This window comes from Oncorhynchus keta, chromosome 27 (genome assembly GCF_023373465.1).
Source record: "Oncorhynchus keta strain PuntledgeMale-10-30-2019 chromosome 27, Oket_V2, whole genome shotgun sequence".
NCBI lineage: Eukaryota > Metazoa > Chordata > Actinopteri > Salmoniformes > Salmonidae > Oncorhynchus > Oncorhynchus keta.
In genome coordinates, this window is record NC_068447.1 from 17,385,448 (window position 1) to 17,409,293 (window position 23,846).

General features: G+C 42.7%; 1 protein-coding gene across 2 annotated transcripts in view; it reads left to right on the top strand.

The window, feature by feature from the left end:
* The first annotated feature begins 3,435 nt into the window (after positions 1–3,435).
* The window catches only part of plcg1 (phospholipase C, gamma 1), a 52,801-nt gene continuing 32,390 nt past the window's right edge, over positions 3,436–23,846 (top strand). The window contains exons 1-12 of one of the 2 annotated variants that reach the window (XM_035756490.2): positions 3,436–3,753; positions 4,440–4,733; positions 8,667–8,819; positions 8,940–9,033; positions 9,156–9,203; positions 14,796–14,880; positions 14,994–15,077; positions 15,301–15,323; positions 15,403–15,472; positions 15,646–15,747; positions 16,447–16,565; positions 17,099–17,184. In XM_035756490.2, coding sequence (XP_035612383.1) covers positions 4,517–4,733; positions 8,667–8,819; positions 8,940–9,033; positions 9,156–9,203; positions 14,796–14,880; positions 14,994–15,077; positions 15,301–15,323; positions 15,403–15,472; positions 15,646–15,747; positions 16,447–16,565; positions 17,099–17,184 — 1,081 coding nt within the window. In that variant the 5' untranslated portion in view covers positions 3,436–3,753; positions 4,440–4,516. The remainder of the gene's footprint in view (positions 3,754–4,439; positions 4,734–8,666; positions 8,820–8,939; positions 9,034–9,155; positions 9,204–14,795; positions 14,881–14,993; positions 15,078–15,300; positions 15,324–15,402; positions 15,473–15,645; positions 15,748–16,446; positions 16,566–17,098; positions 17,185–23,846) is intronic. The other variant, XM_035756489.2, reaches the window with a different exon arrangement.

Here is a 23,846-nt window from a genome sequence, read left to right on the forward strand (position 1 = left end):
CACTGCTTTCCTTCCCTGAGAGACTAAAGTTACATTTTCTTATGTAATGACCAAAACATAAACTGCTGAAAGATATTTGACATGAATAAGATCAATCATTAACTACAGGACCCATTATGGCAGTGATGTACTCTACAAAATATCCAGCAGTTGTCAGTCTCTGGAATTATACATAGCCAAATTCATATTGTTCATCAAGCTTATATTCAAGTTTCTGAATGACTTGAATCCAAAAATACAGCACAATGGGATAGTGTATCAGAACACACACTACATTTAGAGAAAGAGGGAAATGTAGTCCTGTCAGATAATTAACAGTGGCCAATCAGGGTGGTGGTCGCAATACAATTCTCAATGATCTTATGTCCTTTGGGAGAGAAGGGGGAGGTAACAGGTTTGCGTGCTGTGCTGTTGTGTGTTGTGTTGGCTCTACAGTTTCTGTCTGCTGTGTATTCCTGCTGTGGTGACCTGTCCTGTTAATGGGTCTATGTGTACACTCAGTTTAGAAAGAAAAGTGAAATTAAACCACAACTCAACACATGACATTGTCATCTTTATGAAACTGAAACGTATTTGCGGTACCTCCTGAGACCACACGAGGGCTCTGTTATAAAAGCAGGTCAAAACTCCCCACACAATGACAAAAGTAGTCTATTACGATCAAGATCATGGCTTAAACAAATACTTGTAACAATTGTCATTGTATGACTTGATAAAGATTAGACAAAGAGTGGATGTGTGAACATGTTTGTAGTTCCATGTTTTGTGGTGAGTTTCAGGCCACTCTATGGGTGTCATAGGAGTGTGACTTTGGCTTTCAGCAAGAACACTAATTATTTATGTACTTGAAATTACTGTAAATGGGATGTGGTGCACAAAGGACAATGTTGGATTACATTTAGTCAAAGAGCACTAGGCCTATAGCCTAGAGAAGGGCTCTGCAACCCTGTTCCTGGAGAGATACCCTCCTGTAGGTTTTCACTCCAATCCTTTTCCTGGAGAGATACCCTCCTGTAGGTTTTCACTCCAATCCTTTTCCTGGAGAGATACCCTCCTGTAGGTTTTCACTCCAATCCTTTTCCTGGAGAGATACCCTCCTGTAGGTTTTCACTCCAATCCTTTTCCTGGAGAGATACCCTCCTGTAGATTTTCACTCCAATCCTTTTCCTGGAGAGCTACCCCCCTTTAGGTTTTTGTGCCCACCCTAATCTAGCACACCTGATTCTAATCGTAAACGTGTTGATAAACTGAATCAGGTTAGTCACAACTGGGATTGGATTGAAAACCTACAGGAGGGTAGCTCTCCAGGAACAGGGTTGGAGTGTAAACCTACAGGAGTGTATCTCTCCAGGAACAGGGTTGGAGTGTAAACCTACAGGAGGGTATCTCTCCAGAACAGGGTTGGAGTGTAAACCTACAGGAGGGTATCTCTCCAGGAACAGGGTTGGAGTGTAAACCTACAGGAGGGTATCTCTCCAGGAACAGGGTTGGAGTGTAAACCTACAGGAGGGTATCTCTCCAGAACAGGGTTGGAGTGTAAACCTACAGGAGGGTATCTCTCCAGGAACAGGGTTGGAGTGTAAACCTACAGGAGGGTATCTCTCCAGGAACAGGGTTGGAGTGTAAACCTACAGGAGGGTATCTCTCCAGGAACAGGGTTGGAGTGTAAACCAACAAGAGGGTATCTCTCCAGGAACAGGGTTGGAGAACCCTAGACTAAAGTGTAATAAATTACACATGACTACATTGCGTAAAAAAACTCAGAATATGGCATATTCAGGCTTGTAGGCTACTTTGTTTCAGCAGGTTTGTGAGTTTGTATGCAAATGCCTCCTAATGCCACTGGTTGGCATTAGTACAGTGCCTTGAGAAAGTATTCACACCCCTGGCCCCTTTCCACATGTTGTTGTTTTACAGCCTGAATTCAAAATGGATTCAAAAATAATAATTCCTCACTCATCTACACACAATACCCCATAATGACAAAGTGAAAACATGTTTTTAGATATTTTAGCAAATGTATTGAAAATTAAATGCAGAAATATCTCATTTACATAAGTATTCACACCCCTGAGTCAATACAAGAGCTTTGCACACATGGATTGTACAATATTTTCAAATTATTCTTCAAGCTCTATCAAGTTGGTTGTTGATCATTGCCAGATAGCCATTTTCAAGTCTTGTCACAGATTTTCATGCCAATTTAAGCCACGTAGGAAAATCTTGGTATTCAACTCCAGTGTATATTTGGCCTTGTGTTTTAGGTAACTGTCCTGCTGAAAGGTGAACTTTTCTCCCAGTGTCTGTTGGAAAGCAGACTGAACCAGGTTTTCCTCTAGGATTGTGCTTAGCTCTATTATGTTAATTTGTATTATTTTTTTTAAACTCTCTAGTCCTTGCCAATGCCAGCCATACCCATAACATGATGCAGCCACCATTTTATTCAAAATGTAAAGTGTAGTTCTCAGCGATGTGTTGCGTTGGATTTGCAAACACAATGCTTTGTATTCAGGACATAAAGTTAATTTCTTTACTTTAGTGCCTTATTGCAAACAGGATGCATGTTTTGGAATATTTGTATTCTGTTTATTCTGTCATTTACGTTAGTACTGTGGAGTAACTACAATGTTGTTGTGCCATCCTCAGTTTTCTCCTATCACAGCCATCACTCTGTAACTGTTTTAAAGTCACCATTGGCCTCGTGGTGAAATCCCTGACTGAGTTTCCTGCTCTCCGTGAACTAGGTTAGGAAGGACGCCTTTATCTTTATAGTGAGTAGGTGTATTGATACACCAGCCAAAGTGTAATAATAACTTCACCATGCTAAAATAGATATTCAAAGTCTGCTTTTCACCCATCTAGGAATAGGTGCTCTTCTTTGCGAGGCATTGAAAAACCTCCCTGGTCTTTGTGCTTGAATCTGTTTGAAATTCACTGCTCAACTAAGGGACCTTACATATAATTAATTGTATGTGTGGGGTACAGAGATGGGGTCGTCATTCAACAACAAAAAACACTATTATTGCACACTGAGTGAGTCTTGCAACTTATGCGACGGTTTACTCCTGAACGTATTTAGGCTTGGCATAACAAAGGGGTTGAATACTTACTGACTCAATACATTTTTATGAGTTTGTAAAAATGTCTAAATAGATCATTCCACTTTGACATTATGTGGTATTGTGTGTAGGCAGGCCAGTGACACAAAATCTCAATTTAATCAATTTTAAATTCAGGCTGTAATAACAAAATGTGGAAAAAGTCGAGGGGTTTGAATACTTTCTGACGGAACTTTTAGTTCTCAATGACACTGACCAAAGGCGCGCAATAATTAGCTATGCTTAGTTAGCCTACTTATAGTAAACAGATAATTATGAAAACGAAGTAGACTGAGGGGTGGAAAAGTAAGTGCTGTATCTTTAAGAGACCGATCTATCCGATGCTTTGTTGTACAGAGGGTTCGGATGGGGGAAGGGCCCGAGCCGTGCATGATACAGACAAAACTTGCTTATGGCTCTCTCCGTCGATGGGGAACTGTGACAGGACGCAAAGGGAAAAGGGATCTTTCTCCTCACGACTGAAGCGTACGCACACTGTTGGGACCACAATGATATAATCACGAAAAAGGGGAAGACGGGAGGACAGCCGAAGTTGGACCGGCGGAGATGAGCGGGGCCGTGATTGCGGCGATATACCGAGGTGTTGTTCTGCTATTGTTGCGCTGCTCGCGTGTTCCAGTTGGAATTTGAGACGGTAAGACGAAGGATACTAGAAGGGTGACCTAAAATAAAGGCTATGGCGATAGCTAACTGGGTTTTGTCTGCTTTGAAATCAGCCATTCTTCCTTGGCCGAACAACTGCCCACCACCCTCGCCTTTAGGAAAATGTAGCACGGAATTCCTTGCCTCGCAGTGTATCCGCTCTCCCTTTCGCAACGAATGTGATTTTGTATTGCCTGTTACAAAACGAACAAAATATGGGCCCATGGAAATAAACTTAATGGGTAGCTTGGGAAGGAAACATTCAATTTAGCTAATAGGATTTGATCCCTCAAACTGGCCTATCTAATCTATTTAAATGTGCCGCGGATTACAGTTAACCTGTGGATTTCCATGTATTATCTTCGTGAGAAAAGTGTTGTAAATTATGTAAATCGGTTTGTATATTCCCATACCAGTGTGTGATCAGCTGGAGTTGATTGGTGCACGTCTGTCATTTTCTCAGTCCAGCACCTGTAGGCCTACTGCACAAAATATGTAGCATCATAGCGAAGACTATTGCACAACATATCATACTAATAACATAGGTTTAGGCCTACACCTAAACTCACCTAGCCATATTTCTAACAGTAAGGCAATATGCAAGTTTGACAGACCATAGCCAAATAGATGATCAACTCTAGAGAATCTGTTTTCCTGGGTTTTCCCCTTGTCCTGTAGGTATCCCTGTCTCTGTCTCGCCCAGGGCTGTGCAGATTGTTCTGAAAGGAAAAGGACAACAAACAGGGGAAGTGAACATGGCTGGGACCTCGGGCTTCTTTTCCAACGGACCCATTCCGTGGATTGAGAGTGACACCGAGATGAACAATCTTTACCGGGATCTGGAATTGGGGACCGTGTTGACTTTGTTTTACTCCAAAAAGTCCCAGCGACCTGAGAGAAGGACATTTCAGGTCAAACTTGAGACGAGGACAATTATCTGGACCCGAGGCACGGATAAAATAGAGGGAGAAAGTGAGTATGGCTCTCGCATTCGAAAACATATGCAATGCATAGGCTGCATGATATTCTGTTTCATCCAATGAATACAATTTAGGCCTATCTTTGTGCCAAAAATATTTGATCATACTGTCGTCACTGTCGCACAGAATATGTTCTGACAGGAGAATATGATGCCAAACCAGTCTGTTTACCTGCTGTCATAAACAGGAATGTTTTTACAAAACAACAAAGCTGTGAGAAGCACGAGTGTCACACAATAACAAAACACTTGCTATGTCATTTTGTCCAGTAGCTTGTGATTAGACGTGTACAATTACGAAATTGCGTATTTGTTAGTACTATTATGAAGCAATTATGGGATTTGAAGCATGTTCAGATAATGGAAAAACCATGTCACATGAGGCCAGAGCAAAGCCAAAAAGTGGGGCCTATAGCCTATTGAAACATCCTTATTTGGCCCCATTTGAACATGACCTACATATAATCTTGTCCCAGTGTTAAATAAAGTGTAGAAACGCATGCTGGATAGAAGTGTCAAATTCATCACAGGCCCTGTGTGTTTTTGTGAAGGGAGCCTTGTGCGTGTGCCCCTCACTCAGAGCGGTCTCCCGGGTAGCAGGATGCCTCTCACAGCTGTACTCTGCTCCGGATGCAGCCAGGGAGAGGGAAAAAGGTTTAAACGACCCCCCCATGTACCTATGGTTGTCCTTTGTTTGCTTAAATCCATACTTTAAAAAATAAAACCTTAATCTTATTGCTACATCCAACGACTGACTGGTTTACATGAGATTCAATGTGCACAGCGCATGAGATTTTATTAAAACATGGATTTCAGGAAACAAATTAAGGCACACAACAACAAACACAGGTAAACAGTTTTACATTTTTGAAGTATGGATTCATAGCAACTTTAAGGAGTCAGAGGTTAATTTAGGAAACTTTAGTCTTTGCTCAACTCCATGGAATAGTTTCGGTACTTGACAATGTCGTCATATGATATCCTACTCTTTGCGAGTGAGACGATATTGGCGAATGCGTCTCCTTAAAAATAGAATGGATAGTTTTTACTGGAAGTGTGGGATCATTTGGGAAAGAATCGGTGCCATTTTAGTCTTCCGTCCTATCGATGACGGGGAGATCAGTGGGTCTTTCACATCACCACTGACTCAGCAGTTTTGATGCTTGCTGGTTGCCTCTGAGAGGAAATAAAGATTATGTCCAGTTACCTGCTGTATGTAGATAATTCTCCCGAGTAAATGATCATATGTCGTTTGAATTGAGTTGAATACAAATCTAATTGTATTTGTCAATTGTCCCGAATACAACAGGTATAGACTTTACTGTGAAATGCTTACTTTACATCACTTTCCCAACAATGCAGAGTTAAAAAGTAAGAAAATAAATTACTTTTACAAGGATGACCTGTACCTAGTCGATGTGTCAATACCTCCTTAGTGATTGGTGTGCTTTTGGTCCCCTGATAAACATTTGGCATATCATAAGTGATGTAGTAGTATTCAAATTGTAACTGGCGAACAGCAGTTCACTGATTTGATGTATACTGACCTCACAGGAGTGAAGGACTGCACTAACGGACATCACGTTGTTGGTTGGTTCAGTAACCTACCAATCCCTAACCCAGCCAGCCGCCTGACTGTTGCTTTCCCCACCCTCCCTGCCTACCCTTGACTGAATCTCAGGCGAAGACCACAGCTTAGGTCTAAGTGCACCGCGAAAATTCTAGACGGAACCGACAGAGACCCAAAATGTCAGTGTGGCCGAGACCTCATCTCAAACACACCAGGGCTGGTGTGTGTGTGCGCCTTTATCTAACCACAGTCATAGCTTGCATCAACACACAAACATCTGGGTTTTGGTGTAGTGGTAGACAGTATGTCTTTATACTCTCAGCCAGCCAGGAACATGCAGTAAGGTAAGCCTGTTTGACAAATCTAAACTCTTGTTTGAACATGTGTTACTGGGATTTCTTAACATGGCACTTGTATGTTGTAAGACTTGCTGGTTTAGCAAGTGTCACCAATACTGAAGTCCACGTGTTGGCAGAATGTAGTCCGAGCACTGGCACTTGCACTCAGTGTGACCTGAGAATGTAGACAACATAGGTTCTCATTTGTGCCGACAAGCCTGAAGGCAGAGAGAGAGAATCGAGACACGCAGGACCCAATTATTCCCCCAGATATCTCCATGCCCTTCTTTAGTAAGCACAAATCAGTCCCAAGCCACTGTGTAAACAACACAAACAAATCTGAAACCAAATGTGTTTTTTCTGAGTGAAGCTATTTTAGAGTCCGTAAGGATCATGCTTATTAGAATTCCACTATAGGAAAGAGGGTTTACGAGACATGGATAAAGGCGTTGATGAGGTGGCTACATCAGTGACTGCACACAACAGAATCCGAGACCCAGTAACTGCAGACATGCAGGCTGGACTGGTTCCATTCTGTGTGGGACCATGAGCTTCCTTTTGAAAGTTATTGTAGCTGTCACATTGGATCAGATCTTCTGAGAAGTGTAAATACTCTTTTTTTGGGGGGGTGGGAGATATTTAGATATACTGAAACCGTCTCAGATTTGAGAGAGAGGTGTGTCTGTTCCAGCAAAGGCACCTGCACGCCTCTGTGGAAACTGTCAGTCAGTATATGTAGGCCAATGGCATGCCTTGAACTAGGATTTCCCATCCTTTCAGAAACACAAGTCTAATGAAAAAGGACAACCTCTGCAATACCACAGTCAAATATAGCCTACATCATGGTTGACTGTGCATTGGCCAATTAGTTTGCTCAAAGTTCAACAGCTCTGCTCTAACACTTCAAAACAAACTACACTTCAGTGTAGTTTGTTGTTATCCTCCCATGCTTTCATCCTCAAACGTGCATATTATCCCTAAAGTCAACAAAGATAGTTGTGAGCCAATGAAAGAAAGGTTAATGGGGTAGAGGGAAGTAAAATGAAGAGCAAAAAGGGAGAGACGTGTTGGTATGTTAGTCAGGATGCCTCCTCTCCTCTCCCTGTGTAAGGTCACACCTCTGGCTAGCTCTTATTTCCTGGAGCTTCACAATAACTCTGCAAATATTTAGACTGACTTACATGTTCTCTCGAATATCAACCTGTCAGATTGACTTAGTCTCAACGGAAGTCAGCTGCATAGATGCATGTGATGCAAAGTAGATGTGTGTTTTGTGTGTGAGAGATTCTTCGAGATGAAAGAAGGTGGGTACATGCGTACACACAGGCGCACAGACAGTGTAGGCGGCAGAGCAGCACAGGATGTGTGGTTTAGGGCAGGAAGAGGAGCAGAGCTATGCGAGAACTATGCTGTGTGTGTGAATATCTTAATGCCTAACTAACTGCACCAGGACAATCGGTGTACCTCAACACTGTCACTAACACAATCCCACTTTGCCACTGTCCGTAACTTCAACTCTCCATATGCTTTACAGTTCATTCTTCTGGCCAAATCAGAACTTGAGATGCACATTTCTACAGTAACTAGATGTCTTGCGCAAATCTCCCATTGACATGATTTATGACGAAGTTCAAGGTATGCAGTGTATGCCCTGAAACATGCACTGAATTGGGCTATTCGGGTTTCTGTTCCTTAGCTTTTGATCACCATCTGCAAGGCAAAAAAGGAAAGCTCCTGTTTTGTCTCCTCTGAGGCCCGGTCAGCCCTTATAGTGAGCAGGTTTGTGTGTGTGGCTTGAGGTTGTGGTCCTCTGAAGGTCTGTCCCTTGGCCAGTCTGTTGCAACAGTGTGGCTGGACTTAAGAGCAGTGTCTTAATATGTCATGCATTTGTAGCACTCTGCTCTGCTTGACAATGTGCAAACTAATTGTGATTGGTGGATACAGTTTAGCTAACCTTAACAGACTGTTTCATGTTGGAGTGACTTGGCTGACCCCTGTATCTGTCGTCCCCCCCCCAGTTGATATCCGAGAGATAAAGGAGATCCGAGCGGGCCAGAAGTCTCGGGACTTTGAGCGCTATGTGGAGGACTCTACAGCACGACTAGACCAGGCTCACTGCTTCGTCATCCTACACGGCACCGAGTTCCGCCTCAAAGCACTCAGCCTAGCAGGTAAATACACACCACAGTATTACCTCCAAAGCCTTCCGTTTTGTCAGGTAGACACCCATACCATAATATGGAACTTGAATGTCAGGACTTTGACGCCTAACCTTTGACCCCTCTCCCCAGCGACGTCTGATGAGGAGATGACCATGTGGGTGAAGGGGCTGACCTGGCTGGTGGCAGACACACTCAAATCCCCCACCCCTTTACAGATAGAGAGGTACGCCTTTATTCGGTTTGGTAGGCTGAGTGGGCATCACTTGATGGTACTTTGCAAATGGCTATCACAGCACTTTCGGTGTCGAAGACTCATTCTTCAATGTAACTCTTTTTTTCACCCAGGTGGTTACGGAAGCAGTTTTATGCCGTAGATCGCAACAGAGAAGACAAGTAAGTTAAATAAATCAGTGCTTTTTGGGGGATATAAGCTAAATACAGTACCATCGGAAATGTTACAACCTTATTCTAAAATTGATTAATATATATTTTTTTAATCAGCAATCTACACACAGTACCCCATAATGACAAAGTGAAACAGGTTTTTAGATTTTTTTTCTCCAAATGTATAAAAAAAAAGTAAAACAGAAATAGCTTTACACAAGTATTCAGACCATTTGCTATGAGACTCGAAATTGAGCTTGGGTGTATGTTGTTTCCATTGATCATCCTTGAGATCCTTGATTGGAGTCCACCTGTGTTAAATTCAATTGACTGGACATGACTTGGACAGGTACACACCTGTCTATATAAGGTCCCACAGTTGACAGTGCAGGTCAGAGCAAAAACCAACCCATGAGATCAAAGGAATTGTCTGTAGAGCTCCGAGACAGGATTGTGTCGGCACAGATCTGGGGAAGGGTAACAAAACATTTCTGCAGCATTGAAGGTCCCCAAGAACACATTGGCCTCCATTATTTATAAATGAAAGAAGTTTGGAACCACCAAGACTCTTCCTAGAGCTGGCTAACTGGCCAAATTGAGCAATCGGGGAGAAGGGTCTTGGTCAGGGAGGCCAAAAGGCACCTAAAGACTCTCAGACCATGAGAAACAAAATTCTCTGGTCTGATGAAACCAAAAATGAACTCTTTGGCTGAATGCCAAGCGTCACATCTGGAGGAAACCTGGCACCATCCCTACGGTGAAGCTTGGTGGTGGCAGCAACATGCTGTGGGGATGTTCTTCAGCAGCAGGGACTGGGAGACTAGTCAGGATTTAGGCAAAGTACAGAGATCCTTGATTAAAAGCCTGGGTTCGGGACAAGTCTCTGAATGCCCAGCCAGAGCCTGGACTTAAACCCGATCGAACATCTCTGGAGAGACCTGAAAATAGCTGTGCAGCATCGCTCCCCATCCAACCTGACAGCTTGAGAGGATCAGCAGAGAAGAAGGGGAGAATCTCCCCAAATACATGTGGGTCAAGCTCGTACCATCATACCCAAGACGACTAGGCAGTAATTGCTGCCAAAGGTGTTTCAACAATGTACTGAGTAAAGGGTCTGAATACTTATGTAAATATATTTCAATTTTTTATAAATGAGCAAAAATGTCTAAACCTGTTTTTGCTTTGTCATTCTGGGGTATTCAAATGAAGTTGTATTAGTCACATGCGGCGAGTACAACGGGTGTTGACCTTACAGTGAAATGCTTACTTACGAGCCCCTAACTAACAATGCCGTTTTAAAAAATACAGGTAAGGGATAAAAGTAACATTTAATTAAAGAGCAGCAGTAAAATAACAATAGTGAGATTATATACAGGGGGGGGGTACTGATACATAGTCAATGTGCAGGGGCACCGGTTGGTTGAGGTAGTATGTACATGTAGGTAGTGCTATGCATAGATTAATAAATGACAACCGAGAGTAGCAGTGGTGTGGAGAGGGTGCAATGCAAATAGTCTGGGTAGCCATTTTATTAGCTGTTCAGGAGTCTTATGGCTGGGGGGTAGAAGCTGTTTAGAATCCTCTTGGACCTAGAATTTGCCCATGCCAAATCTTTTCAGTCTCCTGGGGGGGAATAGGTTTTGTCGTGGCCTATTCACGACTGTCTTTGTGTGCTTGGACCATGTTAGTTTGTTGGCGATGTGGACACCAAGGAACTTGAAACTCTCAACCTGCGCCACTGTAGCCCTGTTGATGAGAATGGGGGTGTGCTTGGTCCTCTTTTTCTGTAGTCAACAATCATCTCCTATGTCTTGATCACATTGAGGGGGAGGTTGTTTTCCTGGCACCACACGGTCAGGTCTGACCTCCCTATAGACTGTCTCGTCATTTTCGGTGATCAGTTTGAGAGCACACTGTGTCATTGGCAAACTTAATGATGGTGTTGGAGTCGTGCCTGGCCGTGCAGTCATGAGTGAACAGGAGGGGACTGTGCACGCACGCTTGAGGGGCCCCTGTATTGAGGATCAGCGTGGCAGATGTTGTTACCTACCTTCACCACCTGGGGGTGGCACGTCAGGAAGTCCAGGATCCAGTTGCAGAGGGAGGTGTTTAGTCCCTTAGCTTATTGATGAGCTTTGAGGGCACTGGTGTTGAACACTGAGCTGTATTCAATGAATAACATTCTCACATAGGTGTTCCTTTTGTCCAGGTGGGAAAGGGCAGTGTGGAGTGCAATAGAGATTGCATCATCTGTGGATCTTTTGTGGTGGTTCGCAAATTGGAGTGGGTAGGTAGGGTTTCTGAGATGAAACCAGCCTTTCAAAGCACTTCATGGCTACAGATGTGAGTGCTACGGGTTGGTAGTCATTTAGCCAGGTTACCTTAGTGTTCTTGGGCACAGGCACAATGGGGTTCTGTTTAAAACATGTTAGTATTACAGACTCGGAGAGGTTGAAAATGTCAGTGAAGACTCTTGCCATTTGGTCAGCGCATGCTCGCAGTACACGTCCTGGTAATCCGTCTGGCCCTGCGAATGTTGACCTGTTTAAAGGTCTTACTCACATCTGCTGCGTAAAGCGTCATCACACAGTCTTCCGGGAACAGCTCGTGCTCTCATGCACGTTTCAGTTTTATTTGCCTCAAAGCGAGCATAGAAGTTGGTCGCCTGGTTGGCTTGTGTCACTGGGCAGCTCTCTGCTGTGCTTTCCTTTTGTATCCTGTAATGGTTTGCAAGCCCTGCTACATCCGACGAGAGTCAGAGCCGGTGTAGTATGATCTCAGTCCTGTATTGACGCTTTGCCTGTTTGATGGTTCGTCAGAGGGCATAGCGGGATTTCTTATAAGCTTCCGGGTTAGAGTCCCGCTTTATGAAAGTGGCAGCTCTAGCCTTTAGCTCAGTGCGGATGCTGCCTGTAACTCCAACCAGAAGCCATGGATATGTACGTACGGTCACTGTGGGGACGACGTCATCGATGCACTTATTGATGAAGCCAATGACTGATGTGGTGTTCTCCTCAAAGCCATCGGGGGAATCCCGGAACATATTCCAGTCAGTGCAGCAAAAAAGTCCTGTAGCTTAGCATCTGCTTCACCTGACCACTTTCTTATTAATCTAATTTTCGCTTGTAAGCAGGAATCAGTTGGAGAGCGAGGGAGAGCTTTGTATGAGTCTCTGTGTGTGGAGTATAAGTGGTCCAGAGTTCTGTTTTCTCTGGTTGCACATTTAACATGCTGGTAGAAATTTGGTCAAATGGATTTAAGTTTCCCTGTTTTAAAGTCTCTGGCTACTAGGAGTGCTGCCTCTGGGTGAGCGTTTTCTTGTTTGCTTATGGCGGAATACAGCTCATTCAATGCTGTCTTCGTGCCAGCCTCTAACTGCTGGTATGTAAACTGCTTTGGAGAATACAGATAACCCGTAGACAACACTACCTACCGAGAGAGTTTATCATGAGATACTCTACCTCAGGCGAGCAATAGCTCGAGACTTCCTTAGATCTCGTGCACCAGCTGTTATTTACAAAAATACATAGTCGGCCGCTCCTTGTGTAGATTGATGAAAAACAACAATTTAATACTTTTTATAATACGTCTGTAACCTAACAAAATGTGAATTAAGTCGAGGGTTCTGAATACTTTCTCAAGCCACTGTAAATGAATGAAAAAGCATTGCATCAGCTTGAAGATAATGGAGAGCAATAATGCTTTTCTTTCAGAGACTTGGTACACTTGGGTTAGTGTATTATCAATAATTTAGACCAGTATGACTAGCTACATGCTGTAGCAAATAGCAATATAGGCCAGCCAGAGGCATTTTGGACAGACTAGGGATGAAAGTAAAACCATACAATGCATGCGGAAAGTATTATTTTTACACATTTTGTTACGTTACAGCTTTATAATAAAATTATTTTTTTTCTCATCCAACTACACAATAACCCATAATGACAACAAAAGTACGTTTTTAGAAATGTTTGCAATTTAAAAAATAAACAACGTAATAACATTTCCATAAGTATTCAGACCCTGTACTCAGTACTTTACAGCCTCAAGTCTTCATTGGTTGTGACGCTACAAGCTGGGCACACGTGTATTTGGAGAGTTTCTCCCATTCTTCTCTGCAGATCCTCTTAAGCTCTGTCAGGTTGGATGGGGAGCGTCGCTGCACAGCTATTTTCAAGTCTCCAGAATTGTTAAATCGGGTTCAAGTCCGGGCTCTGGCCTGGCCACTCGGGGACATTCAGAGACTTGTTCCCGACGCCACTCCTGTGTTTTTGGCTGTGTGCTTAGAGTCGTTGTCCTGTTGGAAGCTGAACTTTCGCCCCAGTCTGAGAACCTGCTCCAGCGCGCTCAGGACTTCATCAAGGATCTCTCTGTACTTTGCTCTGATCATCTTTCCCTCAAATCGTGACTAGTCTCCCAGTCCCTGCCGCTGAAAAACATCCCCACAGCATGATGCTGCCACCACCATGCCACCACCATGCTTCACCGTAGGGATGGTTCCAGGTTTCCTCCAGATGTGACGCTTGGCATTCATGGTCATGGTCTGAGAGTCCTTCAGGTGTCTTTTGGCAAACTCCAAACAGACTGTCATGTGCCTTTTTTACTGCGTGGCTTCTGTCTGACCACTCTACCAGAAAGGCCTGATTGGTGGTGCTGCAGAGATGGTTGTTCTTCTGGAAGGTTTTCCCACTTCCACAGAGGAGCTCTGTCAGTGTGACCATCTGGGTCTTGGTCACCTCCCTGAACAAGGCCCTTCTCCCCCGATTGCTCAGTTTGGCCAGGCGGCCAGCTCTAGGAAGAGTCTTGGTGGTTCCACAATTCTTCCATTTAAGAATAATGGAGGCCACTGTGTTCTTGGGGACCTTCAATGCTGCAGAAATATTTTGGTATCCTTCCCCAGATCTATGCCTCATCACAATCCTGTCTCAGAGCTCTGGACAATTCCTTCGACCTCATGGCTTGGTTTTTGTCAACTGTGGGACCTTTTTATAGACAGGTGTGTGCCTTTCCAAATAATTTCCAATCAATTGAATTTACTACAGGTGGACTCCAATCAAGTTGTAGAAACATCTCAAGGATGATCATTGGAGACAGGCTTCACCTGAGCTCAATTTCGAGTCATAGCAAAGGGTCTGAATACTTGTGTTTCTGTTTCACTTCTAAAAACCTGTTTTCGCTTTGTCATTATGGGGTATTGTGTGTAGGGGTATTGTGTGATTGATGAGGAAATGTTTTTATTTAATCCGTTTTAGAATAAGGATGTAACGTAACAAAATGTGGAAAAAGGGAAGGGGTCTGTATACTTTCCAAATGCACTGTATGCACAACTAGGGAATGAGCACAGCTTAATAGTTTTTGAAGAAGCCTCTTACCAGCTCCGGTTGGTGTGTGTACGTGATGTGGAGGTGTGAATGAACTAACCTCTCAGCCACAGACCTGCACAGCTTCCTGGTGTTTGTGTGTGTGTGAGCGAGCACCCCCCCCCCCATTCAGAAGCAGCTTCCTTTAAGTAGTCCTGAGGTGAAGTCACGACATGGTACTCTTCCAGAAGTGTGTGTGTGCACATCTTCATTTGTGTGTTTGGCGTTGTGTGTATTTTAGGATATCCTGTAAGGATCTGAAGAGCATGCTGTGCCAGGTTAACTACAGGGTCCCCAACATGAAGTTCCTAAGAGAGAAACTTCCGGTAACATCCTCACACTCATCACATTTCCCTAATACCCCCTCCCCACCAGTGTGTGTTTTTCCAGTGTCATCCTAACCCTGTGGCAACATTGCCCCCACTCCTCTCACTCTTAGGACTCGGAGTTGAGGAATGGAGACGTGTCCTTTAGCCAGTTTTCCCAGCTCTATCGCAGCCTGATGTTTGACGCCCAGAAAGCTGTAAGTCATCTTCAACCTTCTCCTAACCTTCTCTCTCACCCCCTCTCTCTGTCTGTCTGCTTCTCAAGTGGCTCCCGAATCAAGAGGCCTGTTAAAACCCACAGAGCCTCTGGTAGGAACCGTTAGGCCCCATGCAGGCAGGCAGACAGACGGGAGCTATGTTGTCATACTGAAACGACAAGGTTTATTGTGTTTAATCATTTTCTTTACTTTTGTCTTTCAGATGGAGATTCCTTTTCTACAGAGGTAGATACTCACACACCCAGCCTGAGCATCATGTTATACTGTCGATGTGAGTTGTGTAACACCTCTCTCCCTCTGTCAGGTTCATTGAGAGACCAGAGCAGAAGATCTTACTAGAAGACTTCAAGACTTTCCTTCTGGAGGCCCAGAAGGTATGCTGGATGATAAAGCATTATCATCTATCTAAGTTCCTAGGGATTCGGTACAACACAACGCTTCACTTGTCTTACACTTTCGTAACTAGTTCTTTTGTGAAGGTGTTACGTGTTAATGCACAAGGAAATCAAATGACCTGAATAACATAATGTGTTGTGTGTGTTCGTAGGAGCTGTGGGCCACCGACAACAATAAGGTGCAGGAGTTTATGTTTGGGTACCTGAAGGACCCACTGAGGGAGGTGGAACAACCCTTCTTCCACCAAGATGAGGTACCTTCTCACTCTTAAGCTTGTCCCCCAGCCTCTGAAATCCCAGAACTAGGGAACATTGTTAACAACCCGTCTACCTAGGGAGACTGATCGCACCCCCTCCTCTCTTTCTCACTCCTAGGCAATAAAATAAAAGTACCACTATGATTAACTATTTTCATGTTACACAGTGGTGAGAGTACATCCAACAGACATTGCTCATCCTAATATTTATAGATTTCTTAATTCCATTATTTTACTTTTAGATTAGTGTGAATTGTTAGATATTACTGCGCTGTTGGAGCTAGGAACACAAGCATTTTACCTCACCCGCAATAACATCTGCTAAATATGTGTATGTGACCAATAACATTTAATTTCACATTATATAACTTAATTTGGAATAGAACACCCACATCTTGCTGGTGACCTGAATGTGCCTGAGTTCTGTGGAAAGGAGACATTAGTTATTGTCAAACCACGTGACTTGTATGAAATGTCTGACAAAGGAAGTGCCTCTAGTGTCTACCTACAGGATGGTTCACTTCATATGTCTGGGCCTGTGATTAGTAGAAAACTCTGACTTTCAGTTGACTTTCAGTTGAACACAATCACAAAGGGTGCCTGGTTTTCGCATGGTAGTGCTCTTCATTGGACTGTCTCTTTGCATTCATCAGAACCCTAATATTGATTGCGTGTCTTCCCTCCCCCTCGGTCTAGTTCCTGACATACCTATTTTCCAAAGAGAACACCGTCTGGGACTCAGCCCTGGACCAGGTGTGTCCTGAAGACATGAACAACCCCCTGTCTCATTACTGGATATCCTCATCTCATAACACGTAAGAACAGAGGGAGTGGGGGGGGATTACTGTATTTGAAATCAGTGTTGAGCTTATGCTGGCTTCACATGAATGGTAAGAGAGAAAGCAGAGTTTCCCAGACATTTTTCCCTAGTCCAAGGGGATTTGTGTCCTACAGTTCTGATGTATATCAGATTAAATTGGTATTATCGAACAATTCCTTTTTAACAATGAGAACTGGGTTTTGATTGTGTAGGAAAATGTCATTTTCCTCCCATTGAAAACATGGTGAGAAGAGGTTAATGTGATAACCTTTTGTGTTGGCTGAGAAACAATACTGGAAGTGAGGAATGAAAATGTCCATGTTGCTTTGATAAAGTCTGAATTGCCTGGCTAATTGAGAAAGGGGTGTTTACGCTAACCAACAAACACAGAAATACTTTTTTGATTCTGTATTCAATGTTTCACTACTGACATGTGAATGGGATGTGAATGGGATGTGAATGGGATGTGAAGAACACAGGATGAAGGGAAAGGAGGCTTCTGTAGACTATCTGATGTCGTGTTTGTAGCTACTTGACAGGTGACCAGTTTTCTAGTGAGTCGTCCCTGGAAGCGTACGCACGCTGTCTGAGGATGGGCTGCCGCTGCATCGAGTGTGAGTTTATTATATACACACACACACACACACACCTGCCTTTACTCTCTCCATAACCCACTTTCTTTCAGACCTAAAGCCACTCTTCTCCACAATATCTGCATGACAAACACTCTTCGTATACTGTATCACTGCACTGGTAGTGAGGGAACACTGTTCAGACCGGTGCTGCTCCATTCAGAAAGGCACATATGACACTTTAATATTTCATCTTGATTTAAACCAGGAAGTCCCTTTTTTAATGTGTGTTATGTGTGTGTTATGTGTGTATTCAGACATCTTGACTTTTTCCACATTTTGTTACAGCCTGAATTTAAAATGGATTAAGTTGAGATGTTGTCACTGGCCTACATAATACCCCATAATGTCAAAGTGGAATTATTTTTTAACAAATTAATTAAATAAAAACAAGAAATGTCTTGGGTCAGTAAGTATTAAACCACTTTATGGCAAGCCTAAATAAAACATCTGCTTAACAAGTCACAAAATAAGTTACATGGACTCACTCTGTGCAATAATAGTGTTTAATATGATTTTTGAATGGCTACCTCATCTCTAACTTACACATTCAGTTATCGGTACCTCATCTCTAACTTACACATTCAGTTATCGGTACCTCATCTCTAACTTACACATTCAGTTATCGCTACCTCATCTCTAACTTACACATTCAGTTATCGCTACCTCATCTCTAACTTACACATTCAGTTATCGCTACCTCATCTCTAACTTACACATTCAGTTATCGCTACCTCATCTCTAACTTACACATTCAGTTATCGCTACCTCATCTCTAACTTACACATTCAGTTATCGCTACCTCATCTCTAACTTACACATTCAGTTATCGGTACGGTCCCTTTGTCGAACATTGAATTTCCTAATGCCTCGCAAAGAATGGCACCTATTGGTAGATGAGTCCAAATTTAAAAAGCAGATATTGAATATCCCTTTTGAGCATGGCAAAGTTATTTAATGACACTTTGGATGGTGTATCAATACACCCAGTCACTACAAAGATACAGTCATCCTTAACTCAGTTGCCTTGGAGGAAGGAAACTGCTCAGGGATTTCACCAAGAGGCCAATGGTGACTTTAAATCCGTTACATGGCTGTGATGGGAGAAACCTGAGGATGGCTCAACATTGTAGTTACTCCACAATACTAACGTAAAGGAGGCCTGTACAGAATTAAAAAATATTACAAAACATGCATCCTGTTTGCAATAAGGCACTAAAGTACAACAGAAGAAAGGAAGATTTTTTTCAACTTTGTTTGGGGCAAATCAAATCAAATTTTATTTGTCACATACACATGGTTAGCAGATGTTAATGCGAGTGTAGCGAAATGCTTGTGCTTCTAGTTCTGACAATGCAGTGATAACCAACAAGTAATCTAACTAACAATTCCAAATCTACTGTCTTATACACAGTGTAAGGGGATAAAGAATATGTACATAAGGATATATGAATGAGTGATGGTACAGGGCAGCATACAGTAGATGGTATCGAGTACAGTATATACATATGAGATGAGTATGTAGACAAAGTAAACAAAGTGGCATAGTTAAAGTGGCTAGTGATACATGTATTACATAAGGATGCAGTCGATGATATAGAGTACAGTATATACGTATGCATATGAGATGAATAATGTAGGGTAAGTAACATTATATAAGGTAGCATTGTTTAAAGTGGCTAGTGATATATTTACATTTCCCATCAATTCCCATTATTAAAGTGGCTGGAGTTGGGTCAGTGTCAATGACAGTGTCCAACACATCACTGAGTACCACTCTTCATATTTTCAAGCATAAGGTAGTGGCTGCATTATGTTATGGGTATGCTTGTCATTGGCGAGGACTATGTATTTTTATTTTTTTGCATAAAAAGAAACGGAATAGTTAAGCATCGGCAATATCCTAGCGGAAACATGGTTCTGTTTTCCAACAGACAGTGGGAGAAAATTCACCTTTCACCAGGAGAATAACTTAAACACAAGTTTACATACACAAAGTTGACTGCCTTTTGAACGGCTTGGAAAATTCCAGAAAATGTCATGGCTTTAGAAGCTTCTGATATCCAATTGACTCAAATGGTCAATTAGCCTGTATTTCAAGGCCTACCTTCAAACTCAGTCCCTCTTTGCTTGACATCATGGGAAAATCAAAATAATATATAGGAAACAGTGGGATATATATATGCCATTTAGCAGACGCTTTTATCCAAAGTGACTTACAGTCATGTGTGCATACATTCTACGTATGGGTGGTCCCGGGAATCGAACCCACTACCCTGGCGTTACAAGCGCCATGCTCTACCAACTGTGCTACAGAAGGACCACATGATAAATCAGCCAAGACCTCAGAAAATAATTTGTAGACCTCCAGGAGTCTGGTTCATCCTTGGGAGCAATTTCCAAATGCCTAAAGGTACCATGTTCATCTGTACAAGCAATAGTACTCAAATGTAAACACCATGGGACCACGCAGCCGTCATACCGCTCAGGAAGGAGACGTGTTCTGTCTCCTAAAGATGAATGTACTTTGGTGCGAAAAGTGCAAATCAATCCCAGAACAACAGTAAGGGACCTTGTGAAGATGATGGAGGAAGCGGGTACAAAAGTATCCACAGTAAAACGAGTCCGATATCGACATAACCTGAAAGGCCGCTCAGCAAGGAAGAAGCCACTACTGCTCCAAAACTGCCATAAAAAAAGCCAGACTACGGTTTGCAACTGCATATGGGGACAAAGATTGTGCTTTTTGGAGAAATGTCCTCTGGTCTGATAAAACAAAAATAGAACTGTTTGGCCATAATGACCATCGTTATGTTTGGAGGAAAAGGGGTAGGCTTGCAAGCCGAAGAACACCATCCCACGTGGGGGTGGCAGCATCAAGTGGGGGTGCTTTGCTGCAGGAGGGACTGGAGCACTTCAAGATAGATGGCATCATGAGGGAGGAAAATATATGGATATATTGACGCACCATCTCCAACATCAGTCAGGAAGTTAAAGCTTGGTTGCAAATGGGTCTTCCAAATGGAGGATGACACTAAGCATACTTCCAAAGTTGTGGCATAATGGTTTAAGGACAACAAAGTCGAGGTATTGGAGTGGCCATCACAAAGCCCTGACCTCAAACCTATAGGAAATTTCCGGGCAGAACTGAAAAAGTGTGTGCGAGCAAGGATGCCTACAAACCTGACTCAGTTACACCAGCTCTGTCAGGAGGAATGGGCCAAGATTCACCCAACTTTTTGTGGAAGGCTACTTGAAACGTTTGACCCAAGTTAAACAATTTAAAGGCAATGCTACCAAATACTAATTGAGACCGTAAACTTCTGACCCACTGGGAATGTGATGAAAGAAAGAAATAATTCTCTCCACTAATATTCTGACATTTCACATTCTTAAAATAAAGCGGAATCCTAACTGACCCAAAACAGGGAATTTTTACTTGGATTAAATGTCAGGAATTGTGAAACTGAGTTTAAATGTATTTGGCTAAGGTGTATGTAAACGTCCGACTACATACAGTGGGGCAAAAAAGTATTTAGTCAGCCTCCAATTGTGCAAGTTCTCCCACTTAAAAACATGAGAGGCCTGTAATTTTCATCATAGGTACACTTGGGTACAACTATGACAGACAAAATGAGGAAAAAAATCCAGAAAATCACATTGTATGATTTTTAATTAATTTATTTGCAAATTATGGTGGAAAACTTTTGTTATTGACCAAATACTTATTTATCTCAATACTTTGTCATTGCCAACAAAGGGTATATAACAGAGGTCAAACGTTTTCTGTAAGTCTTCACAAGGTTTTCACACACTGTTGCTGGTATTTTGGCCCATTCCTCCATGCAGATCTCCTCTAGAGCAGTGATGTTTTGAGGCTGTTGCTTGGCAACAGAATTTCAACTCCCTCCAAAGATTTTCTATGGGGTTGAGATCTGGAGACTGGCTAGGCCACTCCAGGACCTTGAAATGCTTCTTACAATGCCACTCCTTCGTTGCCCGGGCGGTGTGTTTGGGATCATTGTCATGCTGAAAGACCCAGCCATGTTTCATCTTCAATGCCCTTGCTAATGGAAGGAGGTTTTCACTCAATCTCACGATACATGGCCCCATTCATTCTTTCCTTTACACGGATCAGTCGTCCTGGTCCCTTTGCAGAAAAACAGCCCCAATGCATGATGTTTCCACCCCCATGCTTCACAGTAGGTATGGTGTTCTTTGGATGCAACTCAGCATTCTTTGTCATACAAACACGACGAGTTGAGTTTTTACCAAAAAGTTATATTTTGGTTTCATCTGACCATATGACATTCTCCCAATCGTCTTCTGGATCATCCAAATGCTCTCTAGCAAACGTAAGCAGGGGGACATGTCTGGCACTGCAGGATTTGAGTCCCTGGCGGCGTAGTGTGTTACTGATGGTAAGCTTTGTTACTTTGGTCCCAGCTCTCTGCAGGTCATTCACTAGGTCCCCCCGTGTGGTTCTGGGATTTTTGCTCACCGTTCTTTTGACCCCACGGGGTGAGATCTTGCGTGGAGCCCCAGATCGAAGGGAGATTATCAGTGGTCTTGTATGTCTTCCATTTCCTAATAATTGCTCCCACAGTTGATTTCTTCAAACCAAGCTGCTTGCCTATTGTAGATTCAGTCTTCCCAGCCTGGTGCAGGTCTACAGTTTTGTTTCTGGTGTCCTTTGACAGCTCTTTGGTCTTGGCCATAGTGGAGTTTGGAGTGTGACTGTTTGAGGTTGTGGACAGGTGTCTTTTATACTGATAACAAGTTCAAACAGGTGCCATTAATACATGTAACAAGTGGAGGACAGAGGAGCCTCTTAAAGAAGAAGTTAGAGGTCTTTGAGAGCCATAAATCTTGCTTGTTTGTAGGTGACCAAATACTCATTTTCCACCATAATTTGCAAATAAATTCATAAAAAATCCTACAATGTGATTTTCAGGATTTTTTTTTTTTCTCATTTTGTCTGTCAGTGTACCTATAATGAAAATTACAGGCCTCTCTCATATTTTTAAGTGGGAGAACTTGCAGAATTGGTGGCTGACTAAATACTTTTTTGCCCCACTGTACATATACAGTACCAGTCAAGTTTGTTCACACTTACTCTTTCAAGGATTTCTCTTTATTTTTACTATTTTCTACTTTGTATAATAATAGTGAAGACATCACAACTATGAAATAACAGATGGAATCATGTAGTAACCAAAAATGTGTTAAACAAATATATTTGAGAATTCAAAGTAGCCAACCTTTGCCTTGACAGCTTTGCACACACTTGGTATTCTGTCAACCAGCTTCATGAGGTAGTCACCTGGAATGCATTTCAATTAACAAGTGTGGTTTGTTAATTTTGGAATTTCTTTGAGCCAATCAGTTGTTTTGTGACAAGGTAGGGCCATCTTGTCTATACCACCCCTATTTTGTAAAATACCAAGTCCATATTATGGCAAGAACAGCTCAAATAAGCAAAGAGAGGTGACGGTCCATTACTTTAAGACATGAAGGTCTGTCATTGCAGAACATTTCAAGAACTTTGAAAGTTTCTTTTGAGTGCAGTTGCAAAACCCATCAAGCGCTATGATGAAACCAGCTCTCATGAGGACCGCCACAGGAAAGGAAGACCCAGAGTTACCTCTGCTGCAGAGGATAAGTTAATTCATTACGAGCCTCAGAAATTGCAGCCCAAATAAATGCTTAAGTGTTCAAGTAACAGACACATCTCAACATCAACTGTTCAGTGGAGACTGCGTGAATCAGGCCTCATGGTGGAATTGCTGCAGAGAAACCACTACTGAAGGATACCAAGAAGAAGGAAGAGACTTGCTTGGGCCAAGAAATGTGAACAATGGACATTAGACTGGTGGAAATCAGTCCTTTGGTCTGATCAGTGTCTTTGTGAGATGTGTTGTAGGTGAACGGATGATCTCTGCATGTGAAGTTCCCACCATGAAGCATGGAGAAGAATATGTGGGGGGGGCTTTGCTGGTGACACAGTCTGTGATTTATTTAGAATTCAAGGCACACTTAACCGGCATGGCTACCACATGTTTCTGCAGCAATATGCTGGTTTGGGCTTAGTGGGACTGTCATTTATTTTTCAACAGGACAATGACCCCGCACACCTCCAGGGCTATTTGTCCAAGAAGGAGAGTGATGGTGTGCTGCATCAGGTGACCTGGCCTTCACAACCTCAACCCAATTGAGATGGTTTGGTATGAGTTGGACTGCAGAGTGAAGGAAAAGCAGCCAACAAGTGCTCATCATTTGTGGGATCTCATTTGAGACTGTTGGAAAAGCATTCCAGGTGAAGCTGGTTGAGAATGCGAAGACTGTGCAAAGCTGTTACGGCAAAGATTGGTTACTTTTTGAATAATCAAAAATATATTTACATTTTTTTTTGGTTATATGATTACATGTGTTCATAGTTTTGATGTCATCACTATTATACAATGTAGAAAATAGTACAAATAAAGAAAAACCCTTGAATGAGTAGGTGTCCAAATCTTTGGCTGTGTGGATGGATGGATGGATGGATGGATAGATGAGTTGCCTACCAAGAAGACAGTGAATGTTCCTGAGCTGCCAAGTTTTACTTAAATCTGCTTAATTCTATGTCAAGACTTGGAAAAGCG